Consider the following 27,340-nt stretch of genomic DNA (forward strand, 5'->3'; position numbering starts at 1 on the left):
TGGAGAAGAGGATTGAATATACCATGGACTGCTGGGAGAACAAACAGGTTCATCCTGGAGAGGGTTAAACCAGGCTGCTCCTTGGAGGCAAGGATTCTGAAATTCCATCTGACATACGTTGGACATGTTTGCAAGGAGGGACCAGTCCTTGGAAAGGGACATCATGCTTGGGATGGGGGAGGGACAGTGTGTGAGAAGAAGACCCTCAATAAACTGGGTTGATTCAGCGACTGGGGTACCAGGGGTAGGTGTTTTGGAGACAATAAGATCGGCACAGGATAAAGCAGGGTTTAGGGCCATTGTACATAGGGTCACTATGAGTCGCAGGCACATAACATTCATTTATTGTCAACCTGAGAACCTAGAGATTATCACAGCTCAACTGTAATCCAAAAACAAAAATAAAAAACCCCTCCAAACTCCATTGCCATTGAGTTGAATCTGACCCACTGTGACTCCATAAAACAAAAGTGTGAATTCCCTGTTGTCAAGTCAGAATCAGTTCACAGCTGAACCTCCAGAAGGTTTTTGAAGGCCATAAATCGCATGAGATGATCACCTATCCTTCTGCCGAGTAATTATGATGGATCCGAACTGCCAGGTAGATAGCACTTTGTCATTAGTTGTTTAACTCCCAGTGGACTACACCGCCAGAGCTCTCTGGTGACCAATGCTGCTGTTACATGCCATCAAGTCAGAACTGACTCATAGCTGACCTTCCAGTGGGTCCTCAGAGGCTATAAATAGCACCAGAGCAGATTTCCCACCTTTCTCCCATAAACCAGCTGGTGGATTCAACTTGCCTACCTTTGGGTTAGCAGTGTAATTCCTTACAAGGCCAACAGATCTCCCCGGTGACCCTGCAAGAGAGTAACACTGCTCTATGAGATTTCTGAGGCTGTAATACTTTACGGACACTGTCTCATCTTTCTCTGAGAAGCTGATGGGTTCGAACCACTAATCTTTCAGTTAGTCATCCAATGCTTAACCAGCAACAAAACACCACCAGGGCTCCTCTAAGAATAAAACTCAAAAACCTCACACTCCTTGCCACTGAACTGAAATCAGCTCACAGCTGATCTGCAGAGGCTGTAGAATATATCTTTCTCCCATAGAATAGCTAGCGGATTTGAACTGGCTGCCTTTTGGCTCAAAGCACAACACCCTATCCACTAGGCCACCAGTGCTCCAGCCTCTAGGAAGAAAGCCCTAAGAAATCTTCAGAGTGCTCTAAACAGAGATACTGACTGGTTAATGAGCAAATAATAGAATTGCAAGACCAAGGATGCTAAAAGCAGTGTGCAAAGATTAGCACTGTCTCCACTTCCAGACACAACTATGGAGACTATATAAGGTCTTCGTTCCAAGAGAAACGTGGGCTAAGGGACTATCGTTCCAATGACAGACTATAAAAAAATCTCCCTTTTTGCTTCGGAAACAAAAGCTGGAACACAGGGCTTCTTGGTACAGTAAATATTTAGGAAATCAGTCAATTGTTCTGCTTTGGTAAACCTTCTGGTCCATAAAACTGGTTGTTCGTTGTTCTGAAAAGTGATCCCAGAGAGAACGGTCACAAGGGGCCAACCAAGAAAACCACATGCCTGCTTACAAACTGCCCTGAGGCAGCTGAGGGAGGTGGGGGATGTGGCTGGGTAATGAGGGGGGTGGGAGGGATGGTCTGTTATTTCACTCAAACACATGAGTAATTCTAACTCTTCAAGAAAAGATTTGAAAAGTAGCAAAATATTTTCATGAGATACAATAAAATACTGAACCATCCTCCTCCGTAATCTACCTGGAGGCTTCTGCAATTGCCTTTACATTGCTTCTGACTCCATGCTCTTATATTACCTATACCCTGGGTTACCTACACTCCCCAGGGTTTTCAGCAGCTGACTTTTCAAAAGTAGATCTTCTTTCTGAGACATTTCCAGAGGAACTTTCCCACTAGCAGTCAACATTAACCATCTGTCTCATACTTGGTCCTTAGGAGTCAGTATCTTTAGACCTCAAGCCTAGGAAGCGTAGTTTCCATGCAGTATCCTGAAATTCCTGCCAAGCATGAATGTCCAGAGCTGAAGTAAATTAGTATTTCAATATACTATACCATAGAAAATATCCCATAAAAATTCACCTCTAATAACCATAAATAACTTCTCTGTGTGATCCTTCTGCAGGCCTATTTGGCAATGTTTAGGCAGCTGTAGGTGGCATTTGTGTAACAAACATGGAATATGTACATGGCAGTCTCAGAACTAGGCTCTCCACTTCTCTTAGAAAGCAAGCTCTTGTCTAAACTCTTTCCCTATATATAGCTTCATTGCAATGGAGCGGGCGGGACCTAGAGAATGAAATATGAATTCAAATCCTGACTCACAAGTTATATGACTCTGGACAGATTAATCAAATCTCAGGTACCATCAAGTTAGAAAAATAGCTCATAGCTGACCCTCCAGCGAGTTTTCAGAGGCAGTAAATTGCATGGGAGGAGACTAACCATCTTTCTCCCACGGAGCAGCCGGTAGATTTGAACCACGTGCCTTTGGGTTGGCAGCACCAGCTCCTTACCACCAGGTCAATAAACTAGATTAGAATTAACATTTACTGCACACCTCTCACATGCCAAGCACTGAAACACACATACACTCTATAAAACAATTAGTAGTGTTGCTTACAAATGCAGGACTCGAGGATCAGAGAGTGTGTGGAGTTGGGATCTGAACCATTATTTTCTGCCATATCCCCTCCATGCAGGAGAACTACAAGGGCCTAGTGTCCCTGCCAGTATCTAATGCTCAATGTCTTTTTATCTACTTGAAGATATATACTCTGTTAAGGACAAGTGCAGTAGGGCTCAAGGGAATGAAGTCTGACCCTAATGAAGTGCATAGTCTCTCACAGGGCTATGTGCTCAGGGGAAATGGTTCCACCTCCCCAAAACAGATTCTGTGCTTTTAACCAAAAATTTTATGGTTCTTCTTTGAAGCATCCACAGGTGAGAACTCGGCAGGTGGCCTCTGAGTAGATGGCTGTGGCAGGCTAGTTGAGGAAGCCCACGTTTACTGCTTGTGGACCCCACTTTTGTAGAGCAGAGGGGATAACTATCCACTTCAATCCTCGGGGTTGGCCCGGGCAGCCCGCCAACTGCCCGATCCTGCCCTCCAGAACCACAGTTCAAAGGGGCCACAGCTGACAGCTTCTACCAGGAGTAGTCACAGACCAGCCCTGCTGGCCCCTCTGCCTCTGTCTCATAACTTCCTGGGAGCACGGGTGCCTCCAGCCACTCACCCTCTGCTCTGGAAAGCCTTGTTCTAGGGGCTGCTCCAGCACAGCCACCACTTGGTAAAGCCATCAACCCTCCACGCAAAAAACAAACAACCCCGTAAATGTGACAGTGATGTCTGAGCACAAATGTTCTGACCACTCATTCAAAACCTATGCTAATAACTAAGCTAGGTCCTCCAAGGAGAACATAGATACAAATACATGGTCTCTGATTTGTAGGAGGAATGGATAGACAGAATGTAAATAAGCAATTTGTTTAGGCAATGACATAAATTAATCAGAAGTGCCAACAACTGCATTTCTTCACATTTGTGTAGCATTTCTGAGCCTGTGAAAAACATCATACACAGCTTCCCTTCATTCTCAGGAAAGCAAGACAAATTAATATAGCACTCCCCCCTTTTCTAGGTGGAGAGTCAAATGCTTCAAGAAAAGAAGCTCCTAAGCAACTATATCACCTAAGCTGGGTTTGCTTTCTGGGTACAATGTTGTATGAGGAGAAAGAGGAAGAGGCAGGATTACGTCAGGGCAGGAACCCAGGATGATTTCCCGGGAAGGTGAAATCTGAAATGGGCCTTGAAGACAAGGAAGGGCCTTCGCAGGCACTGACCTCTGTGCTTCTTAAAATGAACTGTCCCAGGCAGGCACCTGCCATTCCAGCTAGCTGGCCATCTGGTCCCCGACAATGCGTGGGGATTTCAGGGGAAGAATAGAAGCATCTCTGGCTCACTGGAGCTCAAGGAAGTTTAAAACCAGAATCCAGCATTACATCTATGCTGTGACTACAAGTTTGCAAAAATAATTTCAAATGCCCACATGGATGAGAGTGGGAGGAAAAACGTAGAAAATAAAGTCAGATATTCAAGGGTAGTAGGGCAATTATTTTCCTTTTTCACTTTTTGGATTTCTACTATTCCTGTCACAAGAAAAGGGGTGGAGGGTGAGATTAATGAGGTGCAGTGAATTAATAAAACTTCTTTCCATTTTTACAGATAAACATAACTTATAACAAATGAGTGGTGAAAAATGTCCATTGCTACGCTTATGCCTTAATATTTGGCCAAATTCTAACTGTTGTTGTTGATTGCCTTCAGATCGACCACGACTCACAGCGACCCTATGAACAAAAGGCCTGAAGCCTCTCTACAACTAACAACATTTATTAAAGTTCATAGAGTTTCCAGAGGCAAGTTGTTTAGGAGGTGGATGACACTCCTGCTTCCAACTAAAGTAGAAAAATTACCTACTTATTTCACTGAAAGTAGAACTTCAGAAGAAACTGAGGCTCTTTTGTTTGCTATCTGCTGCATAAGCATGAAAAGACTCAAAAGCATGTATGAGACTGTGCACCGGGCAGCAAGTGAGAGACATGAAGCTGTCAAGGTTCATCGTCCAGGAATTGGGAAGTCCCATCCATCATGAGAGAAATGAGAGCAGGGACACAGCACGGGAGGGACAAGGCATACTCAACTATGGCTAACAGGGCGACGTTAGATGAGTTACCCTCAAAAACTGAAAATACATGTGCAGATGTTAATCTTTTGTCTTTTTTAGACAAAATTTCTCAGTTGAATCAGTTACTAAGATTCCTTTCATTTTAAATCATGGGAAGAGGGTTAAAACCCCAACTAAACTCATTATCAAGTTAATTCCAATTCACAGGGACCTCACTGGTTAAAGAATAGAATGAGACACAGGATTTCATCACTGGCCTGCACAGTTGAGCATTTAGCTGGTAGTCTAAGGTCATTCAACAAGTCTGTGAGGAAAAGACCTGTTGATCCACTCCTGTAAAGACTACAGCCAAATAAATCTCACAAGAACAGATCCACCCTATCACAAGGGTCAATGACTTGACATCAACTCTGTGGTCCCTAAAAACAACAAGAAATCATAGAAGCAAAGCGGTTTCAGGCCAGAAAGACAAGCTAAAAGCTCTGACATTCAAGATACTCCACAGCCTCAACTTTATAGGTCACTAAAAAGTGCTGAACTCCGGCCACTGACAGCCTGCAGGAAGGACCACCAAGCCCTGTGCAGCCATCACGATTAATTGCAGGAAACCTAACCTTGTTAAGTGGCAAGCTGAGCTGAGAGCATCAAGTTATTTTAAAAGAAGAAAGCATCAGTTATTACCAACCAGCCCTTGTTATCCATTTCAGATGGCTTTTTGGCAAGCAATTAACAAAGATACTACTTCCTCTACACCCGCTGCTGGAGGGGCCGCAGCTATTACAAACCCGGCAATGAATGAACTGCAAGTTTCTCGTCTCTCTCATTGCAAGATGCAGCACTTCCTTGATTTATTACCCTTGCAATTCCTTTACAGTCACAAAGTAATGGAATTTAGACAAATCTCCAGACAGGGTCAGCTCAAACACTGGTCAAGCTACTGGACAGGCTGGAGAGGATGTCTTCTCAACACATCTTTATCACAGGTGGTCTTCATATGTTAAATTCAATCTGAGACAGATGGGACCCCCTCAAGTCTTTGCAATGAGTGAGTTCTCCTAGGATTACACTTGTTTTAAAGGATTAATGGCAGTAAACCCAGGGACTAGACTAAACAAGAGAGCTGACTAAGACTTTTTTTCTCCCTGTCTCTGTCCCAGAAGTGCATCTATACCTCTGGTCTGCTTCACTTTGGAGTTGCCGCAAGGGTTTCTCCCCTGACTGCCTTCCTAGCAGGAACCATTTCTTTTTCCTCTCTAGTTAATCAACTAGTTAAGCACCAACTCCCCTCCCAACCCCTCAGGGCGTCCATGTGCCTCACACTTAAATGTGCTCTGTAACCGTTCACTGAAGGCAATGCATCTGCTCAGGATTTGGAGCTTCATCAGGCATAAAATAAGAAATTTAAATTGTGGTGGTGGTGTGGGTATTGTGTACCATAGAGTCGGAACCGACACCGACCCACAGCTGACCCTCTGGCGGGTTTTCAGAGGCAGTTAATCCCAGGAGAAGACTGCCCATCCTTCTCCGGCACAGCAGCTGGTGAATTCGAAGCATGGACTTTCAAAATAGCTGACCAGCTTCTTGCCATGAAAATATGAAAGAAATTATGATTTTTCTTTTCTGTAACTTGTAAGTTTTTTCCATAACATAGATGGTTCCTAGTGCTACAGAAAATGGCTTAGTAGGTAAGGAGCTGCACCCCAAGACAGGTGGTTCGAATCCACCAGCTACCCCTCAGGAGAAAGATGGACAATCTCCTCTTGTGTGATTTATACCTTCTGTAAACTTGCTGGTGGATCAGTTATGAGTCAGTTCCCACTTGATGGCAATGTGAGAGAAAGATTATGAAGCCTCTGTCCAACAAGATCTCGGACCAGAAGAAGAGGGCAGACCCAGAGTCACCAGGCAGGCTGCTGGAGTCCTGGCAGCACATGGACATCACCCTCTCACTTAAGAATAAAGACACTGAGACACAGGGAGGGTTATATGTTCTACAGGGATCTGAAACCCAGAGCTCTGGTCTATTAGTCTAAGCCTTGGGTATACTGAGGTATGTCCTTAGCTATTCTTATTCACCTTGCCTTTCTCGGCTCCACTAGTGCCAAAGTGAGCTGAACACATTGCCTGGCACATAGCAGGAGCTCAATGAATGTCATGTGAGTAAATGTGAGCCAGGCCCAGCAAAGTGTGGCTCAGCTCAGCACTGAAGTTATACCCTTAGCAAGCCAAGGGCTACAAAAGAGATCACAGGTTAGTGATGCTGGCCGCTGACAGGGGAAATTGAGCTTTCTCCATCAGACCTTAGCCAAAAGATGGTAGTTAGCATACAGAATTTGGAATTAGGAATACCTGAGTTTGAATCCTAGCTCTTTCTCTTTTACTTATGTGTCCTTAAGGAAATGTCTTATTAAGTCCAAGCCCACCTAAAACACTGCAATAATGCCAAACACCCCTTGAAGCTATCAAATAAACCCAGGAGGAAACAAGAGGATACCCAGCAGTCACTCAGGAACAAGCACTCAGCCTTATTCTCTGATTGCCTTCTGATTTCTGGAACAAGCTCTCAGTCCTTCAGATTGCAGCACAGCTTCTTTCCACTAGGCCACCAGAGCACCCTACTTTTGAGTCCTATTCCTAACACAGGTAGGCACTATGTAAAGCTTTGATGACTAGAAAGCTTTAAAAAAGTTAATGTTATGCACACCCATATTTATTGCGGCTCTGTTCACAATAGCAAAGAGTTGGAAACAACCCAAGTGCCCACCAACAAATGAATGGATAGAGAAGCTCTGGTATATTCATAAAATGGAATACTACACAGCACTGAAAAACAAGGAACATAAAATACAATGTTAAGTGGATGACCCTAGAGGACATAATGCTGAGTGAAATATCTCAGTCACAAAAGGACAAATATTTTGGGCGGTGAGGGGATTGTATACCAATGAAAGAATTTTACTTTTCAAAGAGAGAAGTGAACTGGGAGGAGAGGGCTGGGCAGGGAGAAAAGGGCAACAATGAATGAATGGAAATCCAAAATCTCTGTAAATGTTCATTAAAATTAATAAAAAAAATTTTTTTTTAAAAAAAGGACAAATATTGTATAGGGTCACTACTGACTGGCACTGGAGTTGAGGGAAGGCAGAGAAGAAGGGGAGGAATGATGTATACTGCATTGCAACAGATGAGGCAGAGAACTGTTTTAAAGGGATGTATGATTAGGTATTATTGTCATGACAGGAGTCTTGAAGGCTTTACAGTGTAGTGAGCGTGGGGGAGGGACTGCATAGCAATGAAAATATTTTTCTTTTACTGATCAAGAAGAAAAGTTAATTGGGGGAGCGGGTGGTCAGGGAGAAAAGTGCAACAATGAATGAATGCAAACCCTAAGTTGCTGTAAACTTTCATTAAAATCAACCAAAAAAAAAAAAAAGAAAAAAATTAATGTTAAAGGAATGTATGAAACACAACATATACAAATTTGTATGCAAACCAGTGTAAAATTTAAAACCATTTTAAAAAGCAGGGGGAAAAAAATCATTGAATTAGACACAGTCTATAGGAAGGCAGTATCCATTTAAAAGAGAGATTATTAGCCTTCTATTCTAGGAAGAAATAGTCTGATCTTAAAAACATAACTAGGGTGTCTAGCATTCTGACAGACATGCTTTGAAGAGAGCTCAATTCTCACTACTTCCAACACCTTTTCACTGTGATCGAGACGACTGTTGCTGATGAGTTGATTCTGGCTCATAGCAGTCCCATGTGTTGACAGAGGAGAACGGCTGTACTAGGTTGTCAAAGGCTGACTGTGGTTCTGAAGAGCCTCTCCAGGTGGACTCACACACCAATTTTTTGCTTAATGGCTGAGCATGCTGACCATTTGCACCACCTGAGAATTCCCTTGATACCTGATACCTGACTCACCCTCCTGATGCAGACAGAGCCACAAGGAAGGGCAGGGTAGAAACTTACCAAGAAGAGCATTGTGGCCATTGTCATCCGGCAAGAAGCGCTTATCAACTGCACACACCAGGAGATGGTCGGGCAGGCTGGGGGACTTGGCCCCCACGAGGAGAAAGCCTGCAGGGACGTCAATGTGCTCATTGGAAATGGACACAAGGCGCAAGTCCTTCCCCGCCTGGCAGAACCCTAGGAGGAAGAGTCACACTTCAGAGCGACCTTTGCAGAACAAGAATGAACACGGACAAAACATCCTCATGTTGTCAGGAACAGTCCTTGTCTCTGGGACGGACAAATTTTGTATATCCTAGTTTTTCATGACACCATGCATGCATGCTAATTCTAAGGCCATCAATACTACTGTCTAGTTAATACACTCAAATGGGCAAATGAGTCACAATGGGAAAAGAGTTATAAACAAACGAAGGCAAATTAAATGTGTATAAGATAAGCACGTAAGAAATGACAAGTCAATTTTTCAGTATCTTCTGTTTTACTTTGATAGAAACAGGCAAATGTTAAAAATAAGAGAATAATAAACTAGCAATTCTGTTTGCCTCTTGGGAGGAAAACTGGTAACAGGACAGGGAAGACCTATGAGCAGAGTGAGATGCTTCATGCTATTCCTTTTTGAACTTTAAAACCATTGTCATCAAGATCTTTCAACTATACGTTACAATACTGTTCAGAACTTTTACTTATAATTCTCCATAAAACATTTGAGGTAGTTTTTAAAAAGTAGTTGAAAAACAGAAAGGAGAAGAGGGGAAAGCGTTAAAACCTGTTTTGATAAGCCTTTTATAGGAACTTGTTCTTGGTCAGTCAGACCAGTGCCTTTTCCAGCTTTCTTACCTAAAACAGGGAACTCTGGTGGCCTAGAGGTAAGAAGCTGTGCTACAATCCCAAAGGCATGTGATCAAATCCACCAGCTGCTCCATGGGAGAAAGATGGACAGTCTCCTCCCATGCGATTAGCTGCCTCTGAAAACCCACTGAAGAGTCAGCTATGTGTCAGTTCTGACTCAGCGATAAACAACATCACCTAAAACAATGAGCTTAAGGTAGACCTTGATGAGCCCAGGAACTCCCTGAAAAACTACAGAATTTTAAAAGATGCTCCTCTCGCATGTACAAATGCTTTACAATTTACAACCCATATCCTCCAAGTCCTCTCAATTGATCCTAGGAGGAGGGCAGGAACTCAGCACCTTACCAGACTGAGATAAGCCTTTAAAGCCTATGAGAAAGTACTGTTGTTGTTGTTGTTGTTGTTGTTGTTGTTGTTTTCCATCAAGGCAGAAGTGACCATCACTGACCCTCCAGCGGGATTTAATCACACTAAATCACACTGGAGGAGACTGTCCCTTCTTCTCCCATGGAGCAGCTGGTGGATTTGAACCATGTGCCCTTGAGATCATGGCACAGCTAACCTACCACTAGGCCACCAGAGACCTCTGGAACCTAGAAAGTACTACTGTTATCAGTTTAAGGATATGGAAATTAAAGCCCTGAAGAGTTAAACTGCTTAGAGATGGAAGAGGTGAACTAGGATGCAAACCAGGTCCAACTTCTGGTTTAGGTTCACCGCCTTCATCAGCTTGGGAAGTGAAGCCCTCAGGGATGAGGTTACACATCCTAGAGGTCTTCTAACTCCAGGTCCTAAGCTCTTCCCAGTACACAATGCTGCCCCTGAAGAGGCAGGAGGAAGCAGCAGGGCACGGTGTCTGCTGCATTTATTTGGATATTTTTAAAAATTGCTACAATAAAGATAAGAGAGTTTGACATTCCCTTAGATTTATTAGATGGTTTTTTGAACACTAGAAGCCCTGTCTTGTGAAGAGACCTGTACTGATTTCTCTTTTACTGGAATTAACAGGCTCACTGAGGGCCAAGAGCATCCCTGCCAGTCATCACACACAAAGTCAAGTCCAGGCTACCATCAGGGCTCAGGGGCCTCCACAAGCCAGCCTGATCACTTCAAAGCCCTGCCATTCCACATTAAGGTAGCTGGTAACTTTAGTTGTGGGACAAAGACAGACAATCTTCTCACATGCAATTTACCGACTCTGAAAACCCAATAGAGGGTCAACTATGAGTGGGTTCTGACTCATTGGGACACAGCAACAACTGACTCACTTTAGTAAAGTATTCGTAGTGCCCAAATGGGCTACATTCTCACCACTCTAAACTCTTGGACCTGCTGTCTCCTCTCTGGAACTTATGAACTTTTCCATCCTCATGATTTCATGGCTGATTATATAAAATCCAGATAAAAGGACCACTTTTCCCAGGAAGGTTTCCCTAAACTGCCTACCTGATTTAGGAAGCCTTCCTCTGCTCCCACCCCCCACCCCCAACTTAACCACCCACGCTGGCACAGACCACACTGTGTGCAAACTATTTGCTCACCTGTATACCAAAACCCACCCCCACATTATACTGGGATCTCCTGCACTTTTTACCTTTGCATTTCCAGAGCAGGTTTGCAATAATCACTTTAATTAACCTGCTAAACAACTAATTGACACCTCTTGATATAGGATGGCAACAGACAGATGAACTCACCAACACGCAGAGAGGCTGCCAGCTTTAAGTGGCAAAGTCAGGAAATGACACCAATTCTCCGTTATTTAAATGATACACTGCATTGGGCAAATGTGCTTCAAAAGACCTCTCCCAAGTGGTAAAGAGGGAAGATGTCACTTTCAGGACTAAGAGACACCTAACCCAAGTCACAGTGTGTCCAACTACCTCCATGTGAAAGCTGGAGAGTGAAAATTGAAAAATTGGTGCCTTTCAATTGTGCAGTTGGTGAAGAATATTCAATATATTTTAAATTTTAAGTATACTTTGAAAAGTTGAAAAAAACTTTCATTGTTATACATTCCCTCATCTCTCCTCAGTCCACTCCACTATGCAGCTTTCATTCTGGACTCTTGTCATGACAATAATACCTGATTATATATTCCATCTCAACAGTTCTCTCCCGCATCTGTTTCAATGCAGTATACATTATTTATCCCCTCTTAATTTCCCCCCAACTCCAATGTCAAACTCGCTTTACAACTGTGGTATTTGTCCTTTTATGACTGAGATATTTCACTCAGCATAATGTCCTCCAGGGTCACCCATTTTGCATAATATTTCATGAGTTCCTTGTTTTTCAATGCAGCATAATATTCCATTGTGTGAATATACCACAGCTTCTCTATCTATTCATTTGCTGATGGGCACTTAGGTTGTTTCTAGCTCTTTGCTATTGCGAACAAAGCAGCGATAAACATGGGTGTGCAAAGGTGAACTGGAGTGGGCGGGAGAAGCAGGAAGGGAGGAAAGTGTGCAAAAATGAATGAATGGAAATCTAAAGTCCCCGTAAACTTTCACTAAAATAAAATAAAAAATTTTCAATATTCTTTACTATTAATTAAACGACTCTCTGAAGAACAAATATATCTGTCAGGTAGGATGTTCCTTAGAACTAAGGACATTAAGACTTTGTTTTATAGCCTTTGGATATGTTATCAGGAGGGATGAGCCCTGGAGAAGGACACAATACTTGGTAAAGTAAAGGTCAATGAGAAAGAGGAAGACCCTCAACACAATGACTGGCACAATGACTCTAACAGTAAGCTCCAGCACTGCAGTGACTGTGCTATAACACACAGTTCATTCTGTTGTTCAGGAGGGAGCTATGAGTCACAATCAATTCAACTGCACCTAGTAACAGTAACTCTGAGTCTCGAGCACGGATGAATCCATCAGCTGCTCCATGGGAGAAAGATGAGCAATCTCCTCCCACGTGATGTCCTGCCTCTGAAACCAGGCTGGAGGGTCAGTTATGAGTCGGGTCCAACTCAACAGTACAAACCAACCACCTGAGAGATTTTTTTTATTCTTATTATGATTTGTTGTTGTTGTTGTTATGTGCCCTCGAGTCGTTTGCGACTCATAGTGACCCTATGTACAACAGCCCTAAACCCTGCTCTATCCTGTGCCAATCGCACTGCCTCTGACACACCCATCCCGATTACCCCAGTCACTGAAGGTAATCCTTTTTCCATCCAAGCATATATGCTTTTAGAACAGAATGTGGCGGTTTTTATGTGCTATTGAATCTGAACCGACTCATAGTGACTAGCGGGTTTTCAGAGGCAGTAAATCACACACAACCGCCTATCTTTCTCCCTCAGAGTAGCAAATAAACATAAACCAGGTGGCTCTGGGTTGACAGCACAATCCTTTGCCACTAGGCCACCAGAGCTCCCTTATAAAACAGGTAAGTATTAATAAATGGGGATGATTATTCTTACTAATTAAGCCTAAGTGAAAGAGTTGGGCAATCAAGCCTGAGTTGGGAAAATATATTCCAATTCTCAAATAAGATACAGAAAAGAATTTTTGGATTCCCAAGCTATTTATAAAATGAAGGCTTTCCAAATACTGCTGAGAGGCTGTGGCCCTGACTTCCGAGCCCTATAGTGTGGTATACTCAATGCTGGAACAGGATCATCGGTCAGATTTATACTTCAGTGATACGGAACTAACAGGACCCCTTCACAGCAGACCCAAGGCCCAGGCCTGGCCATCAGCCCTCTTACAGTCACTGGGCAGCACGCTCAGGGTTCAGCTCATCCTGGGGGCTAGCAAAGTCCTACCATCTGTGGTGCAGGATCCTTCAGGTGGAGGGTGCATCTGGTAGGAATTCAGGAGACTGTTCGACTCCAGCACGCCTTCTCCTTCTTCTTCCTCTTCCTCATTGTCCACATGGCTGCCAGCTATTAGTGGGCAAGAAAAGTGACGAGTCAGGCAAGCAGATGCTACTCCAAGTCCTCCAGAACTTTATCCCACCCAAAACCGCAAGCTTAGCAAAGCTCCAAGATCTAAGAGATTAATCCAGAGTTAATTCCAGTCATCACTTAACAAGTACTCAATGAAATTTAATGATAATTAATCAGACCTTTAAAAAAAAGTGACAATCAGACATGACTGCCCTTGAAGGAAAAATCAAAATGATCTCTAAACTCTCACTGAAATAAAAAAGTATTAATTTTTCTTTTTTTTTTTTAAAAAAAGAAAGTTCTACCCCAAGAGAGCATGACCATGCTGCTTTATGTAACAGAGGGAAAAACTGAGATTGCATGACTTGCCCACAGTCACACTGCAGAGACACGGGCTCCCTCCCTATCTCGTGACTTCAGATTTCTTTCTCTTGTCATCAGACATGCACTCACTCTCACATGCACTCAAAGTTCAGACAATGCTGACAAGCACTAAGTACAAAGTCGTGACATACTGAAAATGAATTAATAAAAACGTTGCTGTGAACTCTGACACACGGTGACCCAATGTGTGTCAGAATAGATGTGGCTCCAAGAGCTCATGTTTCAGATGAAAACTGCCAGGTCTTTTTCTGTGGCACCTCCAGGCAGAAATGAACCTCCTGCCCTCCAGCTGGCAGCTGTGTTCACAATATGCACCACCCAAGATCTCAGTATCCATATTGTTATTATTGTTATCGTTGTTGTGTGCCATCCAGTCAGAAATGACCCACAGTGGACCCTCCAGTGGGTTTTCAGAGGCAATTAACTGCACAGGAGGAGAATGCCCATCCTTCTCCTGCAGAACAGCTGGTAGCTTTGAACCACAGGCCTTTGGGATTGTAGCATAGCTTCTTGTCAGTAGGCCACCAGCCATTCTAAATGCTGTACATTTTGTTGTTGTTATGTGCCGTCGAGTCGCTTGCGACTCATATCGACTCTATCTATGTACAACAGCCCTAAATCCTGCTCTACCCTGTGCCAATCGTATTGCCCGTACATATTAGGTATTCTAAAATAGTTGTGTGCCTGGGAAGTACTATAGTCTAACACCCAGGCCACCTTAGGAAAGAAGTAGCTGGTGATGCAGTAGTTAAGCACTTAGCTGCTAACCAAAAAGTCTAACAGCCCAACAGCTACTGTATGGCACAAAGATACAGCAGTCTGCACCTGTAAAAGTCACAGCCTCAGAAGCCCAATGAGGCAGAGTTCCTGTCTGTCCCCAGGGTCACTATGAGTCAGCATCAATTCAATAGCAAAAGGCACTAATAAAGAACCAAGATTCAGAGGTCCAGTGATTAACTTCTATCAAGTTAACTACTAAACAGAGCAGCCAACATGTTCCCAGGTGTGTTACGCCAAATAAATGGTCTTACCACCAAACTACATTGCTTGGTTTAGAAACAAAATAAAACAGTGTACCTGGCCTCCACATAAGCATCAAAAACTATTAAATTATACATTATCATCTATTTCTCAGGAAAAGAACGCATGAGTAAGTACTAGAAATTTAAACATATCCAACTTTTTTTAAAAAAAGGCAAATCATAAAACCAGCCATCCTTCCAAGACATTCTAGAAAAGTGACAGACGTGATGTTGTAGTTATGTGCCGTCAAGTCGATCCTATACACAAAAACTCTGAATCCTGCTTTATCCCGGGCCAATCTCACTATCTCTAACACACTTACTCTTATTACCCCAGTTATTGTGTCAATCCATCTCATCTGGGGTCTTCCTCTCCTATACTGTCCCTCCACCCTTCCAAGCATGACGTCCTTCTCTAAAGACTGGACCTTCCTGGCTACATGCCCAAAATATGTGAGACAGAGCTTCAAAATCTTTGCCTCCAAGGAGCAGCTTGGTTTCACCCTCTCCAGAATGACCTGTTAGTTTTCTTGGCAGTCCATGGTATGTTCAATATTCTTCAGAAACCTTTTTCTTTTTTTTTTTTATTATTATTTTTTATTATTTTGTGTGCGTGTACCGTCAAATCAGATCTGACTGGTACAGGAGGATATTGCGCCTCCTTCTCCGGCAGAGCATCTGGTGGATTCGAACCGTGTTCCTCTGGGATTGCAGTGCAGCTTCTTGCCACTAGGCCACCAGAGCTCCCCAGAAACCTTTTTCTTCTTCCCTAAGTGAGATATTATTTCAGGACACATGGAATTGCTTCTCCACATGAGTCTCTATCATTGCAATAAGCTTCTCCCTGCCTCCCTTCCAGACACTCGGTTCCTGCAACAGTCTCTACTCTGGTTCATCTCTGTTCATGTCAATACCACATCCCGAAAAAGGGCTCGGGATACAGTCCCCCAGCTGATCTGAACCCAAACAGTCATGCATGCCATATTTATAACTCAGCACCATTGAGGGAAAATTTCCTATCAAGGGATTCTCCAGGCTGTTGAAGTTTAGTGCTTCTAATTCCTTTTAACTTAGACATTTTGGATAAAAATCTTTCTTACCTGTCGTAAAATGCTATCTGATACATAGCCTACAACTTTCTTTACAGAGCAGGGTCATTACGGACATGTTCAGATATTCAGGCTAGACGCGGGTTCTTTTTATTTCTCTATCTCCTCTACGAATACTGGTATCTTAGTGGTCACTTCTATATTCTCTTTACTTGACTCTAGTGGGTTCAGGTTAATGAAGACTAACCTGTAAGTAAGGTGGACATGTGATACGGAGAGAGATCTGATGGTGAATTGGGAAGCTCACGTTTTCATACTGAGACCTACCATTGCTGTGTGGTCACAAAACCATCCTGACCCGATAGGTGGTCCAGATTCTACCCTTTAAAGCAAGGCACTAGATGCACAAGAGCACTCAGACTATTTGAGCTGCAGCAACTATTTATGGGAAGATACTGTACCAGAGTGGCACTGGGTATTCTAGAGGTGATTTAGTCAGGCACAGGAAAAGAGAAACATAAGCTAACTGTCCTCTCAATGTCAAGAAGACAAAGATTCTCACCACTGGGCCAACTGGCAACATCAGGATGGATGGTGAAGATATTGAGATTGTTCACAGCTTTAGTCTGCTTGGCTCCACAATCAACACTCTTGGCACCAGCAGCCAGGAAATTAAAAGACATATTGCGGTAGTAAAGTCTGCTGTTAGGGACCTCTCTAAAGTACTCAAGAGCAACAGTGTGTCTCTGGAGACTAAGGTGCGTCTGGTAGAGGCCATGGTCTTTGCAATCACTTGTTAGGTGTCAGAGAGCTGGGCAATGACCATGGTGGATAGAAGGAGAATTGATGCTTTTGAGCTTTGGTGTTGGAGAAGAGTGTTGAGGGTACCATGGACTGCTAAGAAAACAGATTCGTCTTTGAGAGGGTTAAACTGGGCTGCTCCTTGGAGGCAAGGATTCTGAGGCTTCGTCTGACATACTTTGGTCATGTTGTAAGGAGAGACAGGTCCTTAGACAAGGACCTCATGCTTGGGAGGGTGGAGGGCAGGTGCAGGAGGGGAAGGCCCTCTGGGAGGTGGACTGATTTGGTGACTGGGGCAATCAGGATGAGTGTGTCAGAGACAATGAGATTGGCACAGGACAGAGCAGAGTTTAGAGCTGTTGTACACAGGGTCGCTATGAGTCGCAAGCGACTCAACGGCACATAACAACAACAAGCTAACTGTAGGATTTCAGGATCAAATCTCACTTAATAAGTACATGTTTATTTTCTCATAGTTTGTTGCTTGCTGTTGTTGTTAGGTGCCACTGAGTTGACAACTCACAGTGTCCCTATGAACAACAATCTGAACCTGGCCTTTTCCTGTGGCATCCTTATCATCTCTGCTAAACCCGAACTTATTGTTACAGTAAATCCATCTTGTTGAGGTTTTCAGTTGTTGGTGTGGTTGTCAGGAGTTAAAACTTACCCCAAAACTGCCCATTCTTCTTCTACAGAGCAGCTGGAGGATTTGAATTGTGTGCCTTTGGGATTGCAGTGCAGTTTCTTACCACTAGGCCACCAGAGCTCCCTCAAAACAGAGCTGTGAGGGCTTCCCAGTTTAGGAGGCTAGTAATCCAAATTCAGCACTGTGGCTCGAGGGAGGGCTTCCTCTGTTGGTTCTGGGGGAGAGCTCTTACCTCTTTCTGCTTCTCGTGTTCTTGAGTAGTCTTTCCCCATTTGTGCTTACGTGCTTCTGTGCCTAATCTGCTCCTCAGAGATCTCAAAAGTGACACTTGATAAAGTGACGGTCATGGATGATATTAAGCGTTGAACTAGATGTTACAGTTAATTCATTATTGACCTTATACTTAACTGTGTTGTCAGCAAGTACAGTATGACTCATAGCAACCCTATGAATAAATCTGAACCCTGTCCTATCCTGTGCCATCCTCATCATCTCTGGCACACTCAATCAAGCCCAATGCACTGTGTCAATCCATTTGGTAGAAGGTCTTCCTCTCTTTCACCAATCCGCCACCTGTCCAAGCATGATGTCCCTTTCTAAGGAATACCCTCTCCTAATAACATGCCCAAAGCATATGAGACAAAGTCTTGTCACACTCCGGCTGTACTTTCTCTAAGACATATCTACTTGTTCTTTTGGCAGTTCATGGGCTAGTCCATCAATTTATAAGCAACAATTTTTCTTCTCTCATCTATATTCATAGTTCCACTCTCAGATTCATAACAAGTGATTCAAAAGACCAAGGCCTGAATCAGGTGCATGGTCCTTTGACCATGAAGACTAACACTGAAGAGTTATATCATTGCTCCTGAGCAATTTGGAGAGTTCCCTGACAACGGACTTTGCCAGTGCAATACATCTCCTTATCTTCTGACTGCAGGTACCAAGCGTGTTGACTCTGGATCCAAGTAAGAGGAAGTCACTGACAATTTCAGTCTCTGCTCCCTCTAACATGTAGCAAAGGTTCATCTGGATCTATCAGCCCAGTGGTGAGAATTTCTTTTCTTGAGATGTTGAGATGTAATCTATATTGAAAGCTGTAGTCTTTGATCTTCTGCAGCAAACATTCCTTACTTTCAGGAACAAGGTTGTGTCATCTACATAATGCAGGTTGATAATGAGTCTTCCTTTGACCCTGTTGCCACATTCTTCTTCATAAAGTCCAGCTTCCTGAATGACCTGCTCAACATACAGATTGAATAGGTATGGAGAAAAGATTCAGCCTCTCACACACCTTTCCTGATTTTAAATTCATTATATTACCTTTCCTGATTTAAAATTCATTATATTAATCAACTATAATTAAGGTTATAAAACAAAATGTCTATGAGTGGTTGAATAAAAACTATGATTTGTTCATTTTGACTCAAATAAAACAAAAAAGAAATGTTAAACACACACACACACACACACACAAACCTGATCTACACTGACACAGTCCCATTAACATAACAAAAGTCTCTTTCCATAAGATCACACACAATAGATAGAGGTTAGGATTTAGAACACATATTTTAAGAGGACAGGATCCAACCCATTACACCTGAGCACATGACCTTGAGAGGATCACAGCAAGAACTGAAGCAGGAATTTTGGTGTCACTGTCTTTCTGCGTCTAGATGGCCTAAAGGTGGTAGGAAGACTGTAAAATGATTACAAGAGGAAAGAAGGGCAGGAGGAGGAAGCAAATAAACCTCTGAGCCACGTTTAGATGCTTTCTTCCTGCCACTAAAGGGGTGTGGAGTGTTCAGTAGAAGGTATAAAGGAAGAGTGACTCCCAGACCCCCAGGCGCCACAATGCAGGAGGGTCTCTGTGGGGACCGCCCTGTGCACAGAAAGCCCTGTCTGTAGAATTAAGACTAGTTCCAGTGCCAGAACCCTAGAGGCTCAGAGGGGATGACATTATGGAGGGAAAGGGACAGAAAATCCCTGGAGAACTAAAGCCAGCAGCCACCGAAGCAGGAGCCTTCAGAGCACTGAGAGCAGCGCGTCTCCGTCTCCACGCCATTCTAAGACGAAAAGAGCAGGAATTCAGATTCTTGCAAGAAAGAAAGGGGAGTGTGCTAAGCCTCAGGAAGTCAAAGAAAGAGCTCGGAATTCAGTCAGTAAGAAAGCAGGATTAAAGGTCAAAGGTCTCCATCAGACATTCCAAGGCCTTTGAGGAGATCTGTTAGGCAGTGTGAGGAGATGTTCTTAACCAGGAACAGACTAAGCCAGACATGTCTGCCAAGGTCTTCTGGAGGGAGGAGGGCTTTAAAACAGCATTAGGCAAAACCAACTGGATTGGGGAGTTTAGGATTTTAGTAATAAAACATATGAACCTAGAGCTTAACAAGCTCCACATTATTCCATGCAACACACAGCTATTCATGTTAATACTCATCCTGAATCTTGGTGTTGACCCCCACAGAAGAAAGTAACAGCACAGACATTCTGAATGGCTGCAACTATAGGAATTTGTCTCGTTTAATTACCCAAACTGAACTCATTGCCATGAAGTGTTTCCAGCTCACAGTAACCCTGCCCCCCAGCGTTTTACATTCTTTACAACAGATTGCCTCATCCTTCTCCCAGGGCAGCTGGTGGGTTCAAACTGATAAGCTTTCAGTCAGTATCAGGCACCTTACCTAATAAAGATCTATCTTAAAATGTAGAGGTTGTACTTGTTTAGCTATGTCGGCTTCTTAGAAAAACAACTGAAATGTCGTTTTTCTGCTGGAAAGAAGAAGCTGAGGAGGCTGATAAGATCCCTAATTCAAAGAACAAAGTACTAATAAGTCCCCCTGCTAAAACACCCTCACAAATACATAAAATGTTAACAGATACAACCTGTGTTTAGTATACCAGCACCCTGGCCATAAAAATCATCTTTAAAGTTATTGTCTGAGGAAGCACAGCAATAAGATAAGAGACCCTGACAAGAGAGACAGACAGACAAAACCAGACAAGGCATATACAAACCAGTCTGCACCAAGTTTTATGAGGCAGAAAACTGGGACTCGAGCTGAGTGCTTAGTTTATGGGGCCAATTAGCAAAGCGAATGTCTGCCCCTCCCACTCCAAGCCCCTCAACACATCCCCTCACTCCCAGTCCCAAACCTTAGTATAAGAAAAACAAGATCAGTAAGGATTCCTCTATTATATTTGCTGGATAAATGGGAAAATCACAGAGCACGTCTGCTCTGCCTTTCATACCAATGTAAATGCCCAGCCAAGTCCTCTGACGCCGCTGGTAGGCAACCCGCAGCATTCAACAAGAGGACTGAAAACAGAACATGTAAAGTTATTCTGGAATGCTCTGCCTGTTGAGGGAGCACTGACAGCTTAGCAGTAAGCAAGTGTGCTGTCAACACAAAAGCATGCAGTTCAAAACCACCAACTGGGAAAAAAAAAAAAAAAGGAAAAAAAAATACCAACTGCTCCATGGGAGGAGGGGCAATCTCCTCCCATGTGACTTACTGCCTCTGAAAATCCACTGGATAGTCAGCTATGGGTCAGTTCTGACTCAACGGTACACAATAACAGTAAGGAGTCAGGGGGGAAAGAGTCAGACTCCCAACTAAAGGTGGGGGAACAGAGTTTTAGGTGTAAGGACATTTCAGTTCCTCAAGGAACTCTACCTACTTTCTTTGAATATCCCCGATTATACATGCCTCATTTTTATGTGCAATCACCCACCACCAACCACCCACCACCACTCCTCTAAGGCTTGCCAAAGCTAAGGGCACAGCTCAACACTAGAGCACTCCTTCTAGACTGCACTCCAACCACTGTTCCATCTTTCCAGATCAAAGGATCCCACAACTTTAACATGTGGAGGTGAAAGCCATTTGTAGACCATAAATGACCATTTCAGTGTACCATATTAATATTAATTTCTCATTAGCAAGAAAGATTTTTAATACTGCCAGAAGCTATGGATAGTCAATTATTCACTATGTCACAAAAATCTCTCAGGTGACTTAAAACACAGCGTGTAACATAGTCTGCACTTATTTCCTAACTTCTCACAATATTACAGTACTATTTCTGGGACCACAAAACATCGATGCTTTCTGTGTGAATAATCAGAGACTTTCTGGTTTATCTAATTCAAGGTTTTACTCATAATCTCATTTCTCTCAGCCACAATTGAACTGTATTATTAACGTCTTAGCTATACTGTTTAGAAAGTTGATTTAACAGTAAAACTCAGCTCACTGCCATCAAGTCAGAACTGACTCATTGCTGACCCTAGAGTGGGTCCCGAGGCTGTAAATTACATGAGAAAATATTGTACATCTTTCTCGCTTGTAGCTGCTGATGCATTTGAACCTCCAGAGAGGTGCCACCTTAGGGTTATCTGCAGAATTCTCTAAGGAAAGATACTTTAAAACACTGATAGAAGGACAGTTACAAACCTTAAAGCCTACTTTGTTCCCTTTACTACAATAAAGAACTATCAGATCAGATGACAGAGATTCAAGTTAGGGCTCCTTAATGACACGTATCTCCATGCCTCACTTTTCTTTATGTGTACGCCACCAACCAGCCCACAACCTCGCGACCTACACACACACACACACACACATACACACAGGTGCATACAACTATATACTCACACACAGCATGACTGCTCCAGCATAGGACAGCCCCTTGGCATATTTTCCAATCAATTTAAATTTTACACTGGATCCTCTTTCACTTCAATAGGTAAGTGAACAAAGCCCTGCTGGCACAGCAGTTAAGCACTTGACTATTAACTGAAAAGTCAGCAGTTCAAATCCACTGGCCATTCTTTATGAAGAACGAAACGGTGGTTGACTTCTGTAAGGACCTCCTGCCTTGGGAACCCTATGGAGAAGCTCTGCCTAGCTCTCCAGGATCCCTAGGAGCTGAAATGGAATGAACAGCAACAGGAGGTAAATCAATCTAGGACAACTTCAAGTGAAAGATACAAATTTACAAAAAGAACTTCAGTAACAGTAACAACCTTGTAGGGTTATAAATTACAGGATTCAAAGGATTGATTATAAAGTAAAGAATTCTAAGAATTACAAGATTACTTTTAATGCTATTAAAAATATAAGTTTAAGATGAACTATACAAGCATTTTATTCCTTGGAAAAAATTAAGTTGTCCCCACACTTGAAGACACTTTATTCTTGTCACATACTAAATCTTTAAGGGTTTGTTCTTGGCTTTCAAAATGTCTCTAGAGTGCTCTGATACTTATCACAAAGATTAACTACCTGACTACTTCGTAAGGATTCAGTCATGAATCACAGAGGAAAGAGAAAAATACATAGGTGAGCTGCAAAACCATGGCAAAATGTCTAACCTGGCCAAGCCAAAATGTCAAACCTTTCATTAGGAAGGAAGTAACAATCAATTCAGAACCGCCAAACACAGCACGCATCCTTCTCTAAGTCTGAAGAATAATTCCAGTCCTGGCAACCATATAATTACTTGCATCCCTGCAACTTCTATTAAGTGAAGTTAAGAATTTGTGTGCAATTTTCTCTTTCTCTTAATTTTTTTCTGTTAGACTCAATATTGTTTTCCTCACAGAACAGAAAAGAGAGCAGTTTGGATTTCTGCAGCTAATATAACACATAATAAAAGAAATACAGGCATGCGTCTCCTACCTTCTAGAGAGGAAAGCTGCTGCTCAGCCTCCAAGTACAACTGAGAGAAGATGGGCCTGGGCACCAGATTGTTGGACCGCAGGGAGGCCTCAATGGAGTTATGCAAGACTTCTTCAAAACGGGTCGTCTTCAGCTGTCCAGCATAAGAATTTCCCATCTTCAAAACAACAGGAGAGAGTCTTCTGTTTAAAAGGGCATTTCAGTTTCCGTTTCAAAAACCGGACCCCATACACACAGCCAGCAGCAAAGGGTAAACCAGCAGCAAGGAGGGGAGGCTCAGGTTGCCTTCATTCAGCAAAGAAAAGACCAGGAGAGTGGCCGCTCCCCACAGCAGCACAGCTAGGCAATTACAGGAAGTTATATAAGTAACAGCTTTCTCCAACTCAGCACACAGAGAACATAGTCTGATTCCTCTCAGAAAATTTTACTAGTAATGTCATCCCCAGGGTTTATAAGACCCCTTGGTTCTTCCTAGAGAGCTGACCTTGCACATGACGGCCCCCTACCAAAGACTGCTCTTTCATAGCAAGTGGAATAGCCCTTAAACACGTAACATATGTTACAGCAACTGACAATCAGCCCCAAATTATGTTACTGCAATAATCTGCCTACCTGTAGCTTTCTCAGAAGGTAGGCTAACAGAATTTTCTTTTCAATGCTTTTGCCGGCTGTTAACATTCTTCCATTAAAACCTTTGTTTTATTATCTACAAAAGTGATGCATAATCACATATGGAAATCTGGGAATTACAGAAGAAAAGCACTGCTGTTTCCATCTTTCAGGATAACCACTGTGATTTTATTTTTAGGAGCTTGATTGAAATACAGTTCACATGCTAAAATTTAAGTTTTTAGCATATACACAGAGTGGATATATGCCATCACCACAATCAAGTTTGGACCATTTTCATCAATCACTTCAAAAAATAAATCTTGTACTCTTAGGCAATGCATCGGACCTCCCAAAACGCCTTCTAACCTTAGGCAACCACTTTCTGATTCTATGGGTCTACTTAGGACAATTTATATAAATGGAATCATGCAACACATGGTCTTTAAAAACTTACAGTTTTTAACTTAGCACGATGTTTTCGAGGTTTTATCGGGTATACAGGGAGTATCAATACTTCTTTCCCATTGCGATATTTTAATATATTCTTTCCAGACTTAATTATCTTTAGAAAAAGAGGAAATGGAAGCTTTTTAAAGAATTTCACTCAGCATTCTTAAAACTATTTTAAAAACAATTTTAAGGGCTACAGAACACTTCATCAAGGTCTTGAGCTTCATACAATCATTTCTTTTTTATCACGTTACTACATTTCTAATTTTAGTTCTTCATTACTTAAATGTACATACTTTGAGTTTTCCAGTTCGTTAAATTTAGCTTTGGGAGTGGGGGAGGTCTGGGCGGGGAGAGAAGTGCAGCAATGAATGAATGGAAATCCAAAATCTCTGTAAATGTTCATTAAAATTATTTTTTTTTAAAAAATTAACTTTCTATTTCTTGGTTTTTCTCTACTTCCTTTGGTATAATTCTTTGTACTTTTTGAAACTTCTTAAAATCATGAGCATCTTTTTCATTTTCATCTTAATTCTTTAAGGCTATACATTGTCTTAAGTATTTCTTTTACATATTAATGAGAAGATTGTAAAGTTAACAAAGTTATCTCTTCCATTTCTTCCTTAACAGTTTTTAATCCCTTTTTTGAATTCCTCTTTGATCCAGTATTTTCTAAGAGTGTGTGTTTTGTATCTAAACAGTTAAATCATGGAGTAAGGCACAGTCAGCTTTACATTATTTCTAAATTGTACTGGATTAAAATCAAGACTGTTGCCTATAAAAACCCTGATTTTTAAATACGTTAAAGGTGGGATTTGTTGTGTGATGAATGCCTGGTGGGGTTCTACAATTATACCCCAGGACAAATAAATAAAGGGTATAAAATTTGTTCAAGTAATGAAAGAAAATCAATAGACAATAGATTAAATTACTCAGTTCTTCCATATTCCTGTATCTTTCCTATCTATTATGTATGGTCAATCAATTTTGAAAGTAGTATTTGATTTCTTTTTTAAAAAGCCCTAAGATGAAATAATTATAGGATGGTCATTTCCCCTCTTCTTGGACGACAATGTGCACACATACAGCTAGTTAGTGAGTGGCTTCAAAACCAGGCGAGACCCAGCACAACATTTTGACTCAAGATTTATGCAATAAATTCCTCTCATCTTTGTTCTATTAGTGGCAAAGCAATTTCTAGATGCTGCTGCTGGTGCCTTTAAGGTGGTCTGATTTCCTCCTAAAGGTAAAATGAACTGGTGTAGTCACATTTATTTTCTGCCTCTATTGTAAAGGTGCAGTCTTTCCTCTTCCAACTAAAAGTAAATGGAAACCATTAAACACTTCCTGCTTGTGGCAATAACTCCTGACCATGGGGCCCCTTGGCCAGCCTCTGCTTACAGCCTGGGGAAATGAGCTGTTGGGAGGATTGCAGCAGGAATTAGCCCCAACAAAAAGAAAGGGCTTCTCAAAGGGAGAGGTCAGCTGCCAGAGCAACCTAATAGCCTCAGTCAGGGAGGCTCTGGGGTCCTCTTTTCTGACTTGCTGCATACTTCAATACATGAAGGAGGGGAAGGAGGGGAGACTGACCACATTTGGGGACCCTGCATTATTCTCTATTCAGGGTGGTCCATTTAAAGCTGCTGCCAATTAATAACATCACAAACGCCTCTTGTTTCTATAACATCTCTGTCTCAGGCACGTCAGAAACCCAAGTTAAGCTCATTGTACAAAGAATTCCTGAAGATCATGCATTAGGACTGAAGGGAACCAATCAGAACACAGACACTACCTTCCCATCCTATTCAACTCACCTGACAGCAGGTTAGTACCAGGGGATTGTTTGAGTGAAGGCCTAACAGGACAGCATTGGTGGCAAAGGGAGTAACCCAAAGGCTGCGCCTGGGTGGCAACTTAAATCTACCAGCAGCTCCACAGGGGAAAAACAGACAATCTCTTCCAATGTGATTTACAGCTGATGAAAACCCGCTGCAGAGTCAACTATGAGTCAGTTCCGACTTGAGGGAAATGAGTTTAAGTTTCGTTTTGAAGGCTAAACACTGTTTAATACCAAAATCCAAGTTGATTCCAATTCATAAAGGCCCTGTAGGACAGAGAAGAACTGGCCGACAGGATGTCCATGGCTATAAATATTTACAGAAGCAGACACATCCTCCTCCCGGGAGCTGTCAGAGGGTTTGAACTGCCCATCTTTTGGTTATTAGTCAAGCACTTTAACCACTACATCAACAAGGGCTCCTACAGTCTAACACAATTAGAGGTAACAAAGAAAAGAAAGTTAGGGCTCACTGTCCAGCTGCTGTACCCAAGGCACAGAGTATGTGCCATTGCTTAATACACATAAAAGCCCTTGTGAAGGACATATTACGGAGCTCATAAGTAGCCTAAAGGAACTCCAGCCGAAAGAAAGTAAGTAGAAACTGGGAGGGAGGAGTGAGAGAGTCAGAGAAAAAGGACAGAAGAGAAAGAAAAACTTTCATACTTTAAAAAATAAAAAGGGAAATTTTTGCTTACTTAACACAGGTCTGCCTTGACACTGTACTGTATGCAATTTATCTTAAGTTTCATTACTTATAAGGTTTTTTCCCCCCCAAGTTATGATTGTTTAAGAATCATGGATTTTCATTTATCTTTTTTTTAAAATTATTTCACTGTTCTCTTTGTATATCCTGACAGCCACCATGCGTGTCATCCCATATCAAGATCAGAGATTATAAAATGCCAAGCTTCTAAATTAAATGTTTTGGAGTTTAGTTGTTAAAATAAATGCCGGTTTGGAGGGGAGAGAGAGAGACAGACAGAAAGATGGACAGACAGAGGGAACTATCACGATGTCCCGTGGTGATATTTTTGTTTTCTTGACATTGAGATGCAATCCATATTTATGTATTCTTCCCAATGCTGGTACCTGATGTACTTTAATTACAAAAATCTGAAAGTGTCTATCATGGCAGATATAGTCAAATGCAGGTCAAACTGCAGCCTTCACCTAAATATACAAACACCCTGGCTGAAGCAGGCTGAAAAGAGCACATGAGGAAGGGCAGAGAGAAAAGTGTAAGAATGAATGACTAGAAACACTAAGTCTCTGTAAACTGTCATTAACATTAATAATAATTAATAATAATAATAATAATAAATAATATTTTTTAAAAAGCACATGAGACCTCAAGCAGAGGGCTGTGTCT

At 42.2% G+C, this 27,340-nt stretch overlaps 1 protein-coding gene across 3 annotated transcripts in view; it reads right to left on the bottom strand.

Annotated features, from left to right (window-relative positions):
- GREB1 (growth regulation by estrogen in breast cancer 1) overlaps positions 1 to 23,226 on the bottom strand; it is a 117,383-nt gene extending 94,157 nt beyond the window's left edge. For all 3 annotated transcript variants that reach the window (XM_006880675.1, XM_006880674.1, XM_006880673.1), the window contains exons 1-3: positions 23,070 to 23,226; positions 13,358 to 13,477; positions 8,716 to 8,892 (exon numbers count right to left, since the gene is read on the bottom strand). In XM_006880675.1, the coding sequence (XP_006880737.1) occupies positions 8,716 to 8,892; positions 13,358 to 13,477; positions 23,070 to 23,226 (454 nt within the window). The remainder of the gene's footprint in view (positions 1 to 8,715; positions 8,893 to 13,357; positions 13,478 to 23,069) is intronic.
- Between the last annotated feature and the right edge of the window lie 4,114 nt (positions 23,227 to 27,340).

Source organism: Elephantulus edwardii, unplaced genomic scaffold (genome assembly GCF_000299155.1).
Source record: "Elephantulus edwardii isolate Elephantulus edwardi_28Jun2011 unplaced genomic scaffold, EleEdw1.0 scaffold00009, whole genome shotgun sequence".
In the NCBI taxonomy this organism is placed as follows: domain Eukaryota; kingdom Metazoa; phylum Chordata; class Mammalia; order Macroscelidea; family Macroscelididae; genus Elephantulus; species Elephantulus edwardii.